The sequence below is a fragment of the Syngnathus acus genome, chromosome 2 (assembly GCF_901709675.1).
Source record: "Syngnathus acus chromosome 2, fSynAcu1.2, whole genome shotgun sequence".
NCBI classification, from domain to species: domain Eukaryota; kingdom Metazoa; phylum Chordata; class Actinopteri; order Syngnathiformes; family Syngnathidae; genus Syngnathus; species Syngnathus acus.
Genome location: NC_051088.1, coordinates 11093047 through 11110480, shown reverse-complemented (window position 1 = coordinate 11110480; position 17434 = coordinate 11093047). Strand labels below are relative to the sequence as shown.

Below are 17434 nucleotides of genomic sequence, written 5' to 3'. Positions count from 1 at the left end.
TCATTGGGCAGCAAAATGTCTTTGGCCTGGCAATACACAAGACACATATGAGCCAACCAGAAAAATCTTCTATCCACACACAAAAACAAAGTTATGTCATGTTGTATAAAGGTAGGCTGCAACTATGATTATCTTGATTTATGATTTATTTGAGTGATAAATTTGTCTGATGATGAATCAATGAACCTGATTTTTTAAAGATGTTTTAATTTCCATTGCTCTGGTGTAATTGCATTTCAGAGATGTAAATGAAATGAATAAAAACAAAATAAAAGGTCGATTCTTGTATTATCAGGGTTCCACGACGTATGGAACTTTTGGTCTTCAGTAAGGCCTCACCGCATGTCACTGGTGCATTATACTGCCCCCTAGTGGCTAAGGCACCAGACTGATCAGCAATGTCAGTCTCGTATAATTAAAGTATTAAGTCAAATTTTAATACAACTGGGATTATATCTTTAGATTTCCTTGAAATGTTATTGCTGTATCTTTTAATAAATTACAATACAATATAGTACCATTTATTTCTTATTTTAAAAAAGCATACACCAGTTGACAGGGTGTTTTTGTGTGAATGGAACGTATTAAATGACATTTCTATTTATTTCAGTGCAGAGAATTGAAATCCAAGTGATTTTAGTCGTCTATGTACCACAAAATCAGACCGTTCTGGGTTTTTAATCTGTGATCCTCCGCCACACTAGGGAGCAGCCTTTTGTCTGTCAGCCGCTTTGAGCTGACCAGCAGAACAAGCAATTTGTCCCACCGGCGTTTTAGTGATCAGCAGAAGGTCGTCGGGAACTGGCAAGCCGGTATTCGGCAACAAACAGAACATACCTGCCAAGTCTGCCGTAGTTTATGACCAGTGACGATGTGACAGCGCGAGTGATGTTTTCGCTTTTTTGTTGCGGAAATTCAGACTATTACGATTCCTCGCTAGCTGGCTAATGTTAGCTCACGTTTAGCTAGCATCACTTGTGATCGTTACGTCGCCAGCTTGTCATCGAATGCTTTTTCTGTGAGCGACACGTCTTACCTCTGCACGGACCGAAAAGCGCTCCTTTTTCCGATCGCTTCAGTCTGCTCCATCCCTGTTTACTCATCTTGACACCGTGTGGCTGTCTGGATGGCAGCCGCGACCACAGCCCGGAGGTTGCCCATGGGTGTGCGGACTTTTAGCGACTATCTCCAGCTTGCCATCGTGGGCTCGCCCCGGTCTTGTCGCCCATCGGTGCCCCGAATGTGCACGCGACAAAATATCAGGTAATGAGCATCAGATGATCTGTCTGTGAGTGTTACTTAGATTGCAATCTAACATTACTGTGACTTGGAATTGCGAGGAGAGTACATAGCGTTTCGGTTTCGAGGTTACGAACGGTGCCCGATGAACTAGTTTACGCTATGACGTAACAAGACATCGTCACGTCTTGTCACACCAGGTTTTCTTTTTCTATTGTTTTATAATACATATATATATAAACACATAGCTTACTCTAATTATGATTTTACTACTGTTTAGACTGCGTTAGTGACAGATTACGAGACTATATAATTTGTTTTAACCCCTAACAATTCGATATACTGTGACTAAACTTCGAATATACTGTGCATTCTTAATGAAAAACTATGGTCATTGAACAAAATATTGAAATAAAACTGCAACTAAGTGAATTCGTGATCCACTGTACTGGTTAATATTCCCCCCTTCCAAAATATTTCCTTATGATTATTTTATGATTGCCCACTCAGCATTGCCCATCCCCACCGTAGACTAATCAGCATAAAGTATCATGTCAAAATAAAGTCTTCTTTAAATAAATGGCTCAAGCTCTTTGCAGTTTAGTGTTTTAAAGCCCCCGGCAGATCTTTGCAGAAGTATAAAGTGTCAATACCTCAATATAGTGAGATGAAGTCTACTCTGCCGTTCTTGCACCAAATGAACATCTTTGTATGTGTTCCCCTGAAATGGAAAGACATACAGAAATAGGAAATCAAGTGACGAAGGTGTACAGAGCAGAAGTTTTTCACTTAAGTCATTTGAGTGAAAGGTTTGCATGTTGTTGAAAGGCCAAAAAGGTTTATTCCAAAACACCTGTGTCACTGAGGACGGAGCGGACGGAGATTATTCTAGTCCCATCTTGGCCCGTTGAGGTCAGCCACATTCTGACATCACATGTTACAGGAGCACTTGTCACATCAAATGAGAAACCGCCAGCAGCAGCCAGCCAACTTTCCATGTCCTATTGTCACTCTGGAGGTCAGAATTTACCGGTGCACACCCGCAGCCTTTTTCTACACTCACAGGATGTCTTTTGTCCCCTCGCAGACATTTGTCCTCATGCGGCATTTTGATGACAAGATCTCCCAGAGTGCTTTGCCTCCACGACTGGGAAGCAATGGCGAGTGTTCCCCAGAGCAGGAACTTCATCAGCCTTACCAATAAAAGGAAGGAGTACTCGGAACGCAGGATACTTGGGTAACGGCCGCCGCCAAGAAACTTGAGTGGCGCTCGCCCTTCTCCCTCGCTGAGCATGTGTCCTATTACCTGCAGGTTCTCCATGCTGGAGATGTACGATGTGGTTGCCAACGTCGACGACTACAAGCTGTTCGTTCCGTGGTGCAAGAAGTCTCAGACGGTGGCCAAGCGGGCGGGCCACTGCAAGGCCCAGCTGGAGGTGGGCTTCCCGCCTGTCATCGAGCGCTACACGTCCATGATCAGCTGCGTGCGGCCTCACCTGGTCAAGGTGAGTTCTCGCCATGGCTCTGGCTGTCTATACTTCATTTTCAAATAGACACCACAATGTAGTGGAATGCAATTTACAAGTCGCAAAAACGCACATTTTCGGGAAAAATAATAACAAAACAAGGCTGTTTTGGTTGGTCAGCTGGCTATTATTTTCAATACACCGTATAAATTGTATGTTTTATCATAGTTTGTCTGGTTCTGTGACATTCACTCCATTTCGCATATTGTGTACATTTGGTGCAAAGAGTCAACACGAATATGGATGTTGGCTTTTGGATGCCAGTCTGAACTTGGATTTTAAGATATACAAAAGTTGCACTTGCGTATAAGTTGCACGACCAGACAAACTTGAAAAAGCCTCAAAGTAATTTTTCTGAATGTTTTCCGATAATTTTAATAACCTTTGTTGTGTCGTTCTCCCGGTGCTGACTGCCATCAGGCCGTGTGCACGGACGGAAAGCTGTTCAACCACCTGGAGACCATTTGGCGTTTCAGTCCTGGCATTCCCGGTTACCCTCGCACCTGCACTGTTGACTTTTCCGTAAGTCGCCACTCCCTCCGCGTGACGTCCGCCGTGGCCGCTTTGCCATTTCTGTGAGCACGCCCCCCCTCTCACCTCTACAGATATCCTTCGAGTTCCGCTCCCTGCTGCACTCGCAGCTGGCCGCCATGTTCTTCGACGAGGTGGTCAAGCAGAACGTGGCTGCTTTTGAGCGCCGTGCCTGCAAGCTCTACGGCCCAGAGACTCGTATCCCACGAGAGCTCATGTTCCACGAGATCCACCAGACGTGATGTCCGGCCGTAAAACACCCAAACTGCATGAAGCTGCTGCTTAGTCTCCCCCCTACCCCCCCTACCTGGGACATTGTCCAGCGAGTTCATGTACAAAACAACAAATACATCGTCAAACAATATGCTTTTATTTAAAATATATATATATTTTTAAGACAACCAATCCTGAGTTTAATTCTGAAGGGGAGGAAGTCCAATGTTTCACTGTGACCTTCAGTTCAAACATATTCCTTCACGTTGATTTGTTTTGATACACTACTCACAAAAAGTTTGGATGTTAGCTGAAATATCAGGATGAATCTTGAATGTCGCCAAACTCTTACAGGTGAATTTAATTCAAACTTCTCACAATTTTGAAAGCACATATGTATTCAACTGTTTAGTGTCTCAGCACTTTTTCCTCCAACTTGCTGTTCTCTAAGAAGGAGCCACATTCACAGCAGGTGTTTTTTTAATGACTCTTCCAGTTTATCTTTTATATTTTAGGCTCATCCTGAAAATTCTCTAGTCTCCCATTTTTTGTGAGTAGTCTGCTTTGCTTCATTATAGTGTGCTTGGTGCTAAACACTTCATATATGATTAGTGTTTTTTTTTTTTAAAGGGGGAGCGGATAAAATGTGCCATTTTTGGGACAGTGAGAAAGTGTTAACAGGTTTGATTAAAGGGACAAAGAAGTTTCTTTCTGCACTTTGAACTTGCTTGCTGTCATGTGTGACATTTGCATACGTGTGCACAGATTTGGTAGCCTAGTGGTGAACCACCATCTCAGGAGAAGTATATGGGCAGCTGCATCACATCTGCTCAGTTACACAATAAAACTGTTTTTTTTTTTTTTAATCTGAAGAATGTCAAGAAAGGATGCAGTTAGATTCCAGCTAAATACATTTGCAAAGGCATTTTGTCATTGTCAATGGTGAGGGTCACTATTTGAAATGTAACAATTTAAAATGCAGGAATACAGCTATCTTAATTTGGGGAGTTTTAAAAAAAAAAAAAAAAAAAAAACTTAATTCCAGTTTTTAAATAAATTCAAGTGTTTTAGACATAAAAGGTAATTTTTGTTTTTAAAGTTTCATTTAAAAAAGATGTAAATCTGTAAAATTGTAAAAAAGAAAAAAAAAACAATGAAAAAAAACCAGGTCAATTCAAATTACTTTTCTGATTAAAACCTGTTCACATTTTTCAGCTTTCCCAACCTTTTCTTTTTGTGTTCAAATAAAAAGATAAGTCAATTTGCAGTTATTCATCTGTTGTAGTCCAAATTGGTCTAAAAAAAGTGCTCATTTTTATTAACTTTTCCTTGAAAATGGGTAAAAGCCGAACCACAAATATCCAGGGGTCTACTTTATACTCAAGTTCAATCAACGTTTCAGAGCTTCAATGTTACATGGCAAATGAAAGCATGAGGAATGCCCTTTAGCCTGCAGCGTTCACACTAACATATTGTTGGCCTAGGAACTTAATCTTGTCGTTTGTTTGCACATGTATGCAAGGCTGCAACTTGTGTTTGTGTGCTGCACATCCATTGATTGTAAGATATACAAAATATTATTGTCACCAAAGGTCTATGAATTCTATTTTCAACTTCCTGGCCTGTGCTTTGATGTGGCAACTTGAACCAATTGACAAAATATTAAATGTCGCTTTGCTACATGGGTGATTTCATGTTGTTGAGCTTTTTTTAATCTGCGGGGAGAACGCTCGTGAGGCAGGGAAATATTTAAACTTTCAAGCACCTGTGCGTTATTGTGATGTCCCTATGTTGTACAAAGGCTGAAGTGTACTTTTGGAGGCGAGACTGTATATAAATAAAGTTCCTTATTTTCAGTGTGTGCAGCTTCTGAGTTGTCGATCCATCCAATCAAGCTATTAATGTGAGCAACAGAAAAGTTAGCCATCATGTCTAATCTTGAACCAAATTACCTACAGAAATGTCAATTACAACCAGTAAACTTTCTCATACAAAAGCTTATCTTGTTCAAAGCAAAAGTCAACCCCAAAGTTTTCTTGACAGTAATACTATGTTGCATGTGGCCCCCACTAGTTTAATCACTGCGTCCGTGTTAATATTCTGTGTGGAATATGAATTAAGCAGCAAACTTCTCCCATTTTTATCCAACTCGGGGTGGCCATGTTACCATTTGCTGTCGACTGAAAATGACAATCACAGTTTCCAGGTCATTTTCAAGTTTCAAGCAGACCTGGGTGGCAGCATGTAGGGTGTTATTAATATCCTAGCACATTCAGTAAGAAGGGCTCGTGTGACTGAGGAAGGCCAAAGTACCTTTTAGTGCCATGACGCACATCTCTGGTCGTTAAGACTTCATCTCGACCACTGAGCCACGGGGATTTTCATTTAAAAAAAAAATAAAATCCAGAAGTCTGCAGGTTCTAGTTATGACAATAAAGGCGATTCTGATCTGATTCTGAATGGTCACCCTGGAGGGGGGATTCCCCAATCTGTGGCCCCTTGTCAAGGTTTCTCGCCCTCCTGGTGTTAAGCATGGAATGTTAATATTAGCCAACTGTGGGCATATGAAGTCCTATGAGACTTTTTATGAGTAAGGGCCTTATAAATCAAATTGACTTGATAAGAAGCACACCAGGCAATGTTAATAAAAACCTTTATTTTTCCTTCTTTTTTTTTCGTTTTGAGTCATGTTTTTCAGTATTTATTGCCCTGTCCGACCCATCCTGCCCCCTGAAGCGCATCTGATGAACCCACCTTACATTTCATTCTCATTTACGACCTTCCTGCTCCTCTATGATCAAAGTAACGAATGCGGCGAGGCAATAGACATGAGTGGCGGGGGGGGAGAGAGAGAAAGAAAAGGAAGGAAGGATTTGGAGAGGCAAAAATGGAGTGTTGACACACAAAGTCACAGGTGGGCAGGCTGTCTTGGCAGCGGAGCTCGAGAGCAAGCTCGAAACCACCCGGAACAAATGAGCAAAAACACGTATGTACAAGATAGCTGCAGTTTCTACACGAGAGACTGAACTATGACACAGTTGGTACTCGGTGTGGTTGTTACGAGCAGAACTTATACATATATATAACCTATGTACACAAAGTATAAATAAAAGTAAAAAACCACGACGCGACCCAACCATGATAGTTCGATACATATTTAACACCACGAAGCTCAGGATGAAGGGACACACTCAAGCAAGGAAGCGAGCGGTGGCGAGTTGGGGTCTCGGGCCTCAAATGACGAGGTCAAATTAATCGCGTAAATGCTGATTTTGGACTAGTCGATGTTGAAAAAACGCTCTCGTGTGGAGAAAAACAAGCAACTAACATGAACGGACATAAAGAATTACAAAGCCAAAACCTGCTTTGGATTCAAGCTTGCTCTTTTGCGTCACTACGGGCCACCCGCTCGCCCACTGTGCCAATTGCCAGTTTAAAACAGTGCCGGGTTCGGACAAATACAAGACGGTTATTTTGATCATAGAGGGAAGACAGACCAGCACTAAAAACAACAAAAATATAGATCCAGATTGAAAGCGCCATTATCTTAGTTTCCCCCCCAAGTTTCTTTTTTTTAATTTTCAAACAGCTTGATTGCGGTGAGAATGGTGAAAATGGGAGTGCTCATAAATGGGAGTGAAACGTTGCCAACGGCAGGAGAATGGCGGGGGCGATGCATAGAAGAAACCAAAGCGACATGTCAACTGATTGTTGGGGGACTTGGCTTTAGCCACTCAAACAAATACTACAGAGGAAGTGCAATTGGCTTCCACAATTCCCTTTGAGTGTGACGCTTGATTTAGAGCGAGGCCTTGCGAGGCTAGCTTAAAAAATAAAATCTCAGGTGGGAATCTATGTCTACGCAAGTGGAAGTTTCACCTCCCGAGGAGGCAGCTGGACAACTAGCAGTGGCGAGAGGAGAGTCTTTTTGTGTGTAATGACATTTAAAGTATAGTCTTTCAATCCCTCAGAATTCCGAAGGGTGGACAGGGAAGGTCGGGGGGGGGGGGGGGGTGTAGTCAACTCAGCGTAATCTGTCACCTTTGCACCTCCGCTCACCACTACAACTCCCAGCGCAGTCGGCGATCAACCCGACTTGGCGCCCACCAGAGACATGAGTCCATCCGTGCTCATGGACTTGGGGCGCTCCAGCGGGAAGCCCAGGGCTCGACTCCACACGAGCTGGGCCAGCACACCGAGAGCCCGTGAGACACCAAACAGCACCGTGTAGTAGTTCATCTCTGTCATTCCGTAGTACTGCAGATGGGGGAGTACAGGGGGGCGCGGTCAGATCCCGACGCATGGACCCGCATTTGCCAAAACACAATTTGACCGCATGCAAATACATTCATTTGAACTATGCAAATGTGCAATTCCTCAAACCACTCCATTGCGAGAGTCAGTCCCAACCACTGTGCCATGAGAAATAGGACATGGCAATTATTTATTTAGGACTAAAAAAACTATGCCCGATACATATTATGACAGAACAGTGTACTGAGATTATTATTCAAGGTTGTTGCTCGCAAATTCACTTTTATTTAAACCTATCCATTCCCTGGCTTTGTGCCGTTTTCATCTGCCTTCGAGATGTCCCACCCGGCTTAATTGCACTTTGTGCACAGTCAAAGGTGAAACTTTCTGCTTTTCTTCCAATACAAGTACCAATAGTCCACACATGGTCTATTTTGCCCGGATTGCCAAACATTAACGATTGTCTGTTAATGCCAAAAGATGGGTTTAATGGACTTGTGTAACGGTGGCTCGTTTGTGTCGACTGTTAAGTGAGTACAGAATAGTCGTTTTTATAATACGAGTTCATGATTGGTACATGATGGTGGTGGCGGCGTTTTATGATCCTCTCAGTGTTAAGTAGTCAGCTGCCATCTTGTGGCACCGAGCAAAATTTCAGACGGCTTTTCGTGAGGGGTGGGGGGGTGTTTTATTATCCTTTCAGTGTTAAGTAGTCAGCTGCCATCTTGTGGCAACTAACAAAATTACAGATGGCTTTTAGTGGGGCAATAACTTGCTTTGTTGCCTTATTACATCAGTGCCATGCTGCTACTGTTAGTCCATCCATGACGCATCACTTGACAACCGCAAGGGCTAGTCTAATACTTACCTGCAGCAGAACGCTGCTACTGGTTACCCATCCATGACACGTCACTTGACAACCGCAGGAGCTACTTTAGCACTCACCTGCAGCAGAACGCCACTGTGGGCATCCACGTTGGGCCAGGGGTTTTTGGCCTTGCCCTGCTCCAGCAGCACATTGGGGACAATCTTGTAGAGCTGAGCCACCATCTTGAACATTGGGTCATTGGGCAGGTGCTTGAGGGCAAACTCGCGCTGGCAGGTATAACGAGGGTCCGTCTTCCTCAGGACGGCGTGACCGTAGCCTGGCACCACCTGACACAAAGACGGTACATTGCATCAAATGTTATTGACGACAACGTCTGCAAGATTTCGTTTTAGGATGGGCTTTGTGACGGCTGTGAACAATTTCAATTCTGTTCAATTTTATTATTACCTTACAATGTAAATGATAGTTGACTACTGTTTAATGAGCTTTTTCACAGCAGTCAGGTTGTCAAAGGAAACCAGTGAACACACAGAACAATATTTAATTGTGACACTAAGCATTTTGATTTAAATTCAACCTGAGAAGCTACATGTAATTTAATTCTATTCCATGGCAAGAACTGAAGCTATTTACCCTTCCGGATTTGAGCGTGTTCCAGATGTAATCCCTCATCTTCTCATCTGACACCTCCCCTCCGAGCTCCTTCTGCAGTGCGGTCAGCCACACCAGCACCTCCTGGGAGACAAAGGAGCAGGGGACATCACTGACAGGACAAACCAACACTTAATTGGCTGTATGTCTGTCTGTCTGTCTGTCAATGACTTACCTGGTTTGCCAGGCCGTGAAGAGGACCAGCCAGGCCATTCATGGCGGCGCTGAAGGACAAGTAGGGGTCTGACAAAGCGCTGCCCACCAAGTGGCTGGTGTGGGCACTGACATTGCCTCCTTCGTGGTCACTGTTGCATGACACAAACGTTAGCTTGTCTAAGGTGTGTCATTTTGAACACTACCGGAAGTAATGTCTCAACAAAATGCAAAGCTAATGCTACAGTAAATGAACATGCAAATGTGCCCATTTTAAAGTAGAAATTTAAATGTATTGTAGATATGTCGACAAGTATTTTGATAGTTGACTAAATGAACAGAGTGTATACTATGAAACGAAACGTGTCAATTGCCTCAACGTAAAACCCCTCAAGTGTCAGAATTTAGTGGTTTATTTATTCAATCCAATATATTTGGCCCAGCGCAGTGTGGGTTACCTGTGGATAGTGAGATAGAGTCTCATGAGCTCAGTAAACTGAGCGTCGCTGTAGCCCAGCATGTTGGTGAAATTGTGAGACCAGTCCAAGTTGGAGTCAATGGCTCCGATGCTACTGCCTTCGCGGTACAGGTTGCGGTAGATCTTGGCCGCAATACAAGGCAGCTTGGCGATCAGGTCCATGGAGTCTTCATAGACATACTGAGAGAGAGAGAGAGAGAGAGAGCCAAAGAAGTGGGTGGCTTGGACAGACGCATGACTTTGCCGTCGCGTTATTTGAGCTAGTATGCTAACAAACACGTGTAATGAGCCTCATGTGGCGTTGTTTGTATTTAAAATGTATCTATTGAATACTGTACAATGGTTTGTGTAACGTCGATGAAAAGATTGTACAGGGGCTAGATGCATGCTGTTGCTGCTTTATTATCCTTTAAATTTTATGGGCTTTGCCTCGATCGTGTACATGAAATTACAAAGCCCTTCCTGGGAGGGCTTCAGTTAGTCAGATTTTCACCATTTCACGGCAGTGCTTGCTTGGTCCATAGCCCCTGCAATTTGTTTGAGCATCGGTGTGAACACATGCAATATTTTTCCATAAATGGTGTTTTTCCATAAACCCGCAATTTCTTTTAAGGATGTCTCATTGTACGATGCCATTCAGTCACAATGGAAGACTATTTACACTTCTGTTTTAAATTCACGCATGATATTTTCAAATAACCCAGAGCTATTTGGATTATATTACTAACTAAAGGGGAAATTCTGTATTTACATATTTGTTTTTGTTGCACACACGGAAATCGCATGCAATATAATCTTGTTTGTGAATTTAATAACGTGAGGTAATATAATAATTTAGAAATTAGTTGTCTGTGAATTAAATACAGTGTATATTTAAAATATGACTCGTGAAGTTCAGTATGGGCTCGGACTCAAGAGTTTCATCAGTCCACTGGGGCATGTTTGTTAATTTCATTGGTCAGATTTGATGAGACTATCAAAGAATCTATTGGCGACATGAGGCCTGTAAGTGGAAATCCATAAACCATGACCCAATTAAAGCATCTGGGCAGTATAGGTAGTTCAAAGCTGCTTAAAAAACGTCTTGCCTTTCAACTAGGTAATCAGACATTTTGCGCCATATTTATACTGAGGCCGATATGATGACATCATGAATAAACTTTAGCATAATTTGTTAGGAGAGTAGAAATTAGGCATAGGCTGATATTAAAAAAATAGAATAAGGGCCAATGTAAGCATGATTACTCACCTCCCAGTACTTGGACTTGTGCACGCCCTCAGAGTAGGCACGTGCGAAGCTGCTCTCACTGTTAAGGGCCGTGATGGCAGCGCTGAACTGAGACATGGGGTGCAGGTTGGTGGGGAAGTTGTCCAACATGGTGACCACATGCGACGGGAGCGCCGCTCTCTTCGCCCACTCTTTCGATACCCAGTTCACCTGGCAAGCAGGAGCGTGTAGCATGACGTACGCATTGTGGACACATTTGTCTCACATATATAAAACTTGACAGAGTCAAGTTGCCCAGAAGGTTTTTTTTCTCTCCGACGGGCTCAGCTGAAAGGCAATGGGCTTATCAGTCTGCCTTGACTTTATCTTTAGCAATAATGGCAATCAAATGATCTTTTGCCTCCGCAATAAATGTGTCGGACCGATTCATTTATAAATGATCACCAGACATTTTATAGCGGCTTGATGTTTAGAACCAAGCAGTTATGTTGCTTTACAACCATTTGTAGGCACGTACTGTACACCATGTTTGTAATGTGTGTAATTTGTTTAGTCATCTCAAAGTCCAGTCAAAGATAAATTTCCACGGCTTCAAAATGGACAACAGTTGCTCCTTAGGAGGAAAAAAAAAAAAGAATAAAGTAGAATATGTTTTTTGTGGATCCACTACACCACCCTGAGTCTCACCTGCTCCCCAGTGGGCACCTGTCCTGTGACCAGCAGCCAGAAGAGGCCTTCAGGCAATGGCTCCTCACCTCCTTCAGCTTTGGGCAATAACTTCTGACATTCTGGGATGCTATAGCCTCGGAAGCGGATGCCCTGTAACCAAACAGAATGATTCAAGCTGCTAATCCAGTCTACCAATACTAGTATTTGTTTTTCTTTTTTTTTTTTTTTGGTTTAACCAAATACTGCTACTGTGACAATCCAATTTTCCCCACAAGATTATCTATCTATCATCTAGCTATCTGTATTTAGGGCTAAAAGGGTAGCAATATTCAGCACTGACCTCATCGGGATCCAGCACAGAAGTCTCATATACCAGACCCTTCATGCCCCTCATCCCTCCATATACCTGGACAAGCAAACAAATGCAAGATTAAAATAAAATAAAAAAAACACAGATAAATGTCTTTCAGTTGCACTTCATCTTCAAAGGGGAAAAAAATCAATTTAGTGTTATTATATTGTTGATCAGGCAGGTTGCTTTATAGATTAGAAGAGACCAACGAATGTAAAACATGACATTGCTGCTTTGTACATGCTGGAAATGAATGTGCAACCAAAGACTGATTTCTTGACAGCACTTGTGTGTGTACATGTGACTCATGATGCGCTGGGGCAAGTTCTCACCAAACACCAAAGTCCATTCTTTGGCTATGATTTGCTAGTGTATTGCATCAAATTGTCAAATCTGCTCATGTTTGTGAAGATCTAGAAAGGGTCACCATGCACCCTTGTGTTGCAGTTATTATCTGGCAGATTGGTGGCCTCATCAGGATGACCTGACTGATAGATAACTGACGCGGACAACCCTGACAGATTAAGTGGTTTGACTAATCTGCGTGACACTTCATGGCTGACCTAGTGTTGCCAAAATTAACCCAACACAACCCAACAGACGATTATGCTTACTGGACATTTTGCATGACGTCAACCTTTTGACGCTTTGGTAAGGGGCATGGCAAATTGATTTACCGATAAATAGCACAGTTCATACACAAGGCAACTCAATGTTCTTTCCACAGTAACTAAAATCAATTACAAGCAGAACTTGCTTTTGAATACTGAGTTATCTACAGTGTAATCTCAAACTTTCACTTAACACTGAGAAAGACGTGGTAACATCAACAGACGTTTTTATCACAAGTGGTGGAGCAGAACTTGGAATTACAACAGTTGGAATCTACGTTCTGTTATTGTTTATTCTCAAGTTGAAAATGACTTTGCAAATATGCACAATCCACGCTTCTTGCATTTTCACACTGCTGTATCCACATCTTTTCCGCATTGCATATTTACACATGTTCGAACCGTGAATAAGCATCTCTCTTATCGCCATCAAATTTACTTAATCCTGTTTTATTGCTTTAGTTGTATTTTCAGTAAGTCTTGGGACTTACTGCGCTAGCGTGGGACCTCGGGTAGCATGTTTGTAGGAAAACGTGCATGTGGAAAAAGAAACACTTTCATTTGTGCTATATGTGTTGGGGGTAGTTATATTTGATGTTTTTGTGCAAGGGAGTGGGGGGGCACATGGCTGCGGGTTGAATTTCAATCGAGGCATGGGAGTGTGAACATTTTATGAACCACTCATGGCACATTCCTACAGGAGGAATACTTGAAATAATCATGCTAAAACAATTATAACGTGTGTTGTAGTTTTTTCCCCCCCCCACAGACGATATACTTTATTAAACCTGTGATAGAAATTACGTTGAAGAGTCATAAATTTGCTCACCATATCCACGGTAATCTGCCCTATGTTGGTTTTCCCATACTGCTGCTTAAAGTTCTTGATCCTGCTCTGTTCTTTAGGGATCAGGTCTGACAGAACGTCCTTCAGATTCTGGATTTGAGAAACAAACACACTTGAAGAGGGCACAAACGAACACCTAGTCCAAAAATAACACACTGCTAAAATATGATCAGAGGGTTTTCTCAACAGTCTGATTGTAAACATTTGACCAAAGTATTGATTGACCTACAAAAGGTCCGCACATAAATGGCCTTTTCCTGAGCGGGAGAACACTGCCTGGAACATTTGGAGGCCTGTGCAGACATACTTGAACATTTCAGATGACATAACAGGATATGTATACAAGACCAGAAACTAGTTGAGACTAGAGACTTTTTCACACTGCGATAAGCAACACGCAGTGAGCCGTTGACGGAACCGTTTATTAGCTGGGTTCACAAGCATGTTTCTGACATTCCATTGGAATTCAGAGTGACGGTTTCTGGTCAACTCTTTACATGTGACGTGATCTGTTCCAATCCAGTGCATGCATGTGCCACTCGGATTAATTGGAAAAACTATTTTAGAGGTGTTCAGATCTATGTAACCATCACAAGATTGATCAAGATGGAGGCCCGTTGTCTTTTATAATTTCAATCGTTTTACACTTTTAATGCAGCGTAATTGAGACGATCGGGTTGGGCTCAAGGGGACTTACTGTTGTGGAGGCGCTGGCGTTTCTTGCAGCTGTAATGAAGTAGGTGGCATTCTGTGGCACAAGAAATAATTGTGACATTGTTAGTAAATCAGGTACAAACCAGGCAAGTATTTTTGGACAGCAATATTTTATGCGAGAAACTAAAACCGCCTTCTGCAAATTCAACTCATTTTTATTTACAGAGCAGTTTCATATAAAAAAAAAAAAAGGCAGCTGAAACAAAGTGCTGTGCGTGAATAAATTCAAACAGAAATTAAAATACAAATCAAAACAGAGATGCAGTCATTTCAAAGCACTCAACATCATCATCATCATCTAAGACAACAAAGCATAAAGCTTTTACTGCACTCGACATTGTGTCAATATAACAATCAATTAAGCATGTACATTAGTAACACTTCTCCACTCAATTCTCATTCATAAATAATCTCAATTCCACTGAGCCCAGTTTTCATAAATGCATCATCAATGTGTCTCTGTAGGAAGAAGGGCTATTTTTATTTGAGGTTACAGCTATGGTCAAACACTCTTTATGGGCATAAATGTCCATTTCATTTGTACAGTTTTTTTCCCAGGGTGGATTAAACAGCATACTGCCCCCCCCCCCCCCCCTCCATAAAAAGAACTAATAGTAAGTACAGTTGCGCTGCAATTGATTTAGGCTCTCTCTTCAACCTATAGCAGCAAAGAAAAAAAGTTATGGCTGCTTCATGTTGCCACTGAAAGACGACTCCCCTTAGAGGGCAAGTTAAATCAACAACTGAAGGAGGAGCGCTGTTAAAAAGCTTTGGGTTAGTTGGCTTCGGTCCCACTGGTATGATGAGTAACCACAAACTGGTTGAATGGAAATGACTCAGGAGGGTCATTGAAAACAAAAGGTAGGATCTTATGTCACCTCACATTGCTGAGGGGCCATTATGTAACAGCCTGGGAAGGGCTTAAATATGGGGCATTAGTCAGTGCCTACTTCCTGGGCGGAGCACGTGACAAAAGGACATGAGCAACTTTTGAATCACGTTTAAACATTCAACCGACAAGAAAACAGTTCTCCAAATATTAAACAAAGCATTCTTACTTCAAGCTGTTTACAGTTCATCACTCTTGGTTTACAGTAAAGGTGATATAAAGAAAAGAGAATACAAGTTACATATTTCGACACAAATGTTCCAAGCAAACGGCATCATTGTAATTTTCCTAATTAAAATAATACAAAACCCAATAGATGAGGTAATTAGCATGAAATTATAAACCTTTTAAAAACTGTCTGGCAAAATTCCCCCTTTTCTTTTTTAAATATTGGGAAAAAACTAAAATACTAACAAAGGTAGCACACAGAACATCCTGGGCATGAACAAGATTGTGTTTTCCGTCTTATTTTGTGGTTCTGATCAACCACATCATGCATTGATCGGCAAATTATGGGGGAAATGAATAATGATGGGTTTCTCTGTTTTTCTGACTTTGAGGGCTTTACAAAAATATTTTCAAAAATCCTTTTCTTACCTGAGGATGTGAGATGACACTTCTGCCGCCCCCCTAATTCATTTCTATTCAGATTATTAAAAAAAAAAAAAAAAAAAAAAGGAATCTTTGCTTCAGAAAACTTTGCATGCACTCTTTAAACCCCACTGTAAATTGGCTACTATTGGCACCATCGGTTATTCTATTTCTGAGGAAAAAAAGCGAGTATCTCTGAGATATTTTGGAGAACAGATTTGGAATGTTTAAGAAATCATGCAATCACAAATGAACGTACATTCTTAAAGCAGAGCGGGGGGCAGGGGCAGTGCATAAATTGACCATCATTTGATACATTTAACCTGAGAAAACTTCATCTCCGAGTACGGGTTCACTTACAACTGTGCATGCTCAAACATGTGAAGCACCAGGTGTTCTGTCACCTTTGAGATTTTGACCATCAGGGCTTGTTATGTAAGAATAACAATAAAGAGCCAACCAGGGCAAAGATTGACTCGAGGTAAGAAAAAGAGGCGAGTGTGACTGAGGTTATCTGGGAATTGTCCCAATTTTGAAGCCAGATAACCATTGCAGGTTGTACAGCATTATAAATACAGATAGGTACACAGTAGGTTTTAATGCACTTTAACCTTGAGGTCAGTGGAGTAAAAGAGTAAATTGTAAAAAAGTGGCAACCAGTGCAGACAGGCAATGCCACGCTTGATAATCTCAGGGGCACATTTATTGGTGATTCATTTCCTATAAAGTGTACAATATACATACGTACTGTTAGACCACATTGACAAATGCACACCGGGTTGCCTTGACATTTGAAACGGTCCAAAAAAAAGCCTTCAAGGATCTTAACACAGGATACAAAGTTAAGCAATGGGACATTTTTAAGTGAAGGTCAAGATGGTGGTGGAGAATTTTTAAGGGTGTCCCAGTACTGCAATTCTACAACACTAGTTAAAATCAGATCGTATCACTGAGAGCCTAAAGTCAATTGACTAGCCAAATCCATGACACTGTCTGCACATTACGTATCTTAACTTGGCGAGATATGTCCCACCTGTGATTAGTCATAAAGGTACAGTGACATGGTAATATTTGCCATCGCATTTGAAAAGAATTAGAACAGCGTTAGTAAATTCAATCAAACGTTTATAGTTAGATGCAGCATTTAATCCATAATGGAGACCGCCTTTATCTCACAATGTGGTCATCGGAGCTAACATTAGCTACATTGTCGCTAGCCGGCTAACTTCGGTTTGACGGCTTAATCAAGTAACATGAAGGCCACGCACTGTCCTCTTACCTTTGAATTGAGGAGTTTAGGCGCTAGCCTACTGACAGTCAGGAACGACATTATCGCTGGGTTCAAGTGTTACTCTACGATGTTTTCAGTAGATCAAGAAGTCACTACCGGTGCACCGCGGAGCCGCTTGAAGGTGCCCCTCCAAAGAACAGAAGGTTGAAGAGGGATTCAGGCCCGCAAGTAGCATCAATATTGATTGGACGATAGACCGGAAACGTGTATGTGCGTAGAGGGTTGTGATTGGCTTGAACACCGCTACGCCGATGCTCATTTGACGGCTTCTGTGACGCTATCTGAACATGCTGTATGTTCAAGATCTGACTATGTCAATTTGTTCGACTTTACCTTCCTTCCTTAATTCCCGACGGGGCTGATATACA

At 41.9% G+C, this 17434-nt stretch overlaps 2 protein-coding genes across 2 annotated transcripts; one reads left to right on the top strand and one right to left on the bottom strand.

Annotated features, from left to right (window-relative positions):
* The first annotated feature begins 1126 nt into the window (after positions 1–1126).
* On the top strand, positions 1127–4232 carry si:dkey-190g6.2 (coenzyme Q-binding protein COQ10 homolog A, mitochondrial). The gene is made up of 5 exons (XM_037265775.1): positions 1127–1263; positions 2327–2476; positions 2552–2744; positions 3186–3287; positions 3371–4232. Exons 1-5 carry the CDS (start codon positions 1127–1129, stop codon positions 3536–3538), a joined length of 750 nt encoding a protein of 249 aa, XP_037121670.1. The 3' UTR covers positions 3539–4232.
* A 1913-nt stretch (positions 4233–6145) lies between these two features.
* cs (citrate synthase) lies at positions 6146–17230 on the bottom strand. The gene is made up of 11 exons (XM_037265761.1): positions 17055–17230; positions 14279–14329; positions 13564–13671; positions 12112–12177; positions 11790–11921; positions 11124–11312; positions 9855–10054; positions 9419–9548; positions 9226–9327; positions 8709–8918; positions 6146–7766 (listed from the first exon to the last, which is right to left on the bottom strand). The coding sequence occupies exons 1-11, from the start codon at positions 17103–17105 to the stop codon at positions 7596–7598; spliced, it is 1410 nt and encodes a 469-aa protein (XP_037121656.1). The 5' UTR covers positions 17106–17230; the 3' UTR covers positions 6146–7595.
* Between the last annotated feature and the right edge of the window lie 204 nt (positions 17231–17434).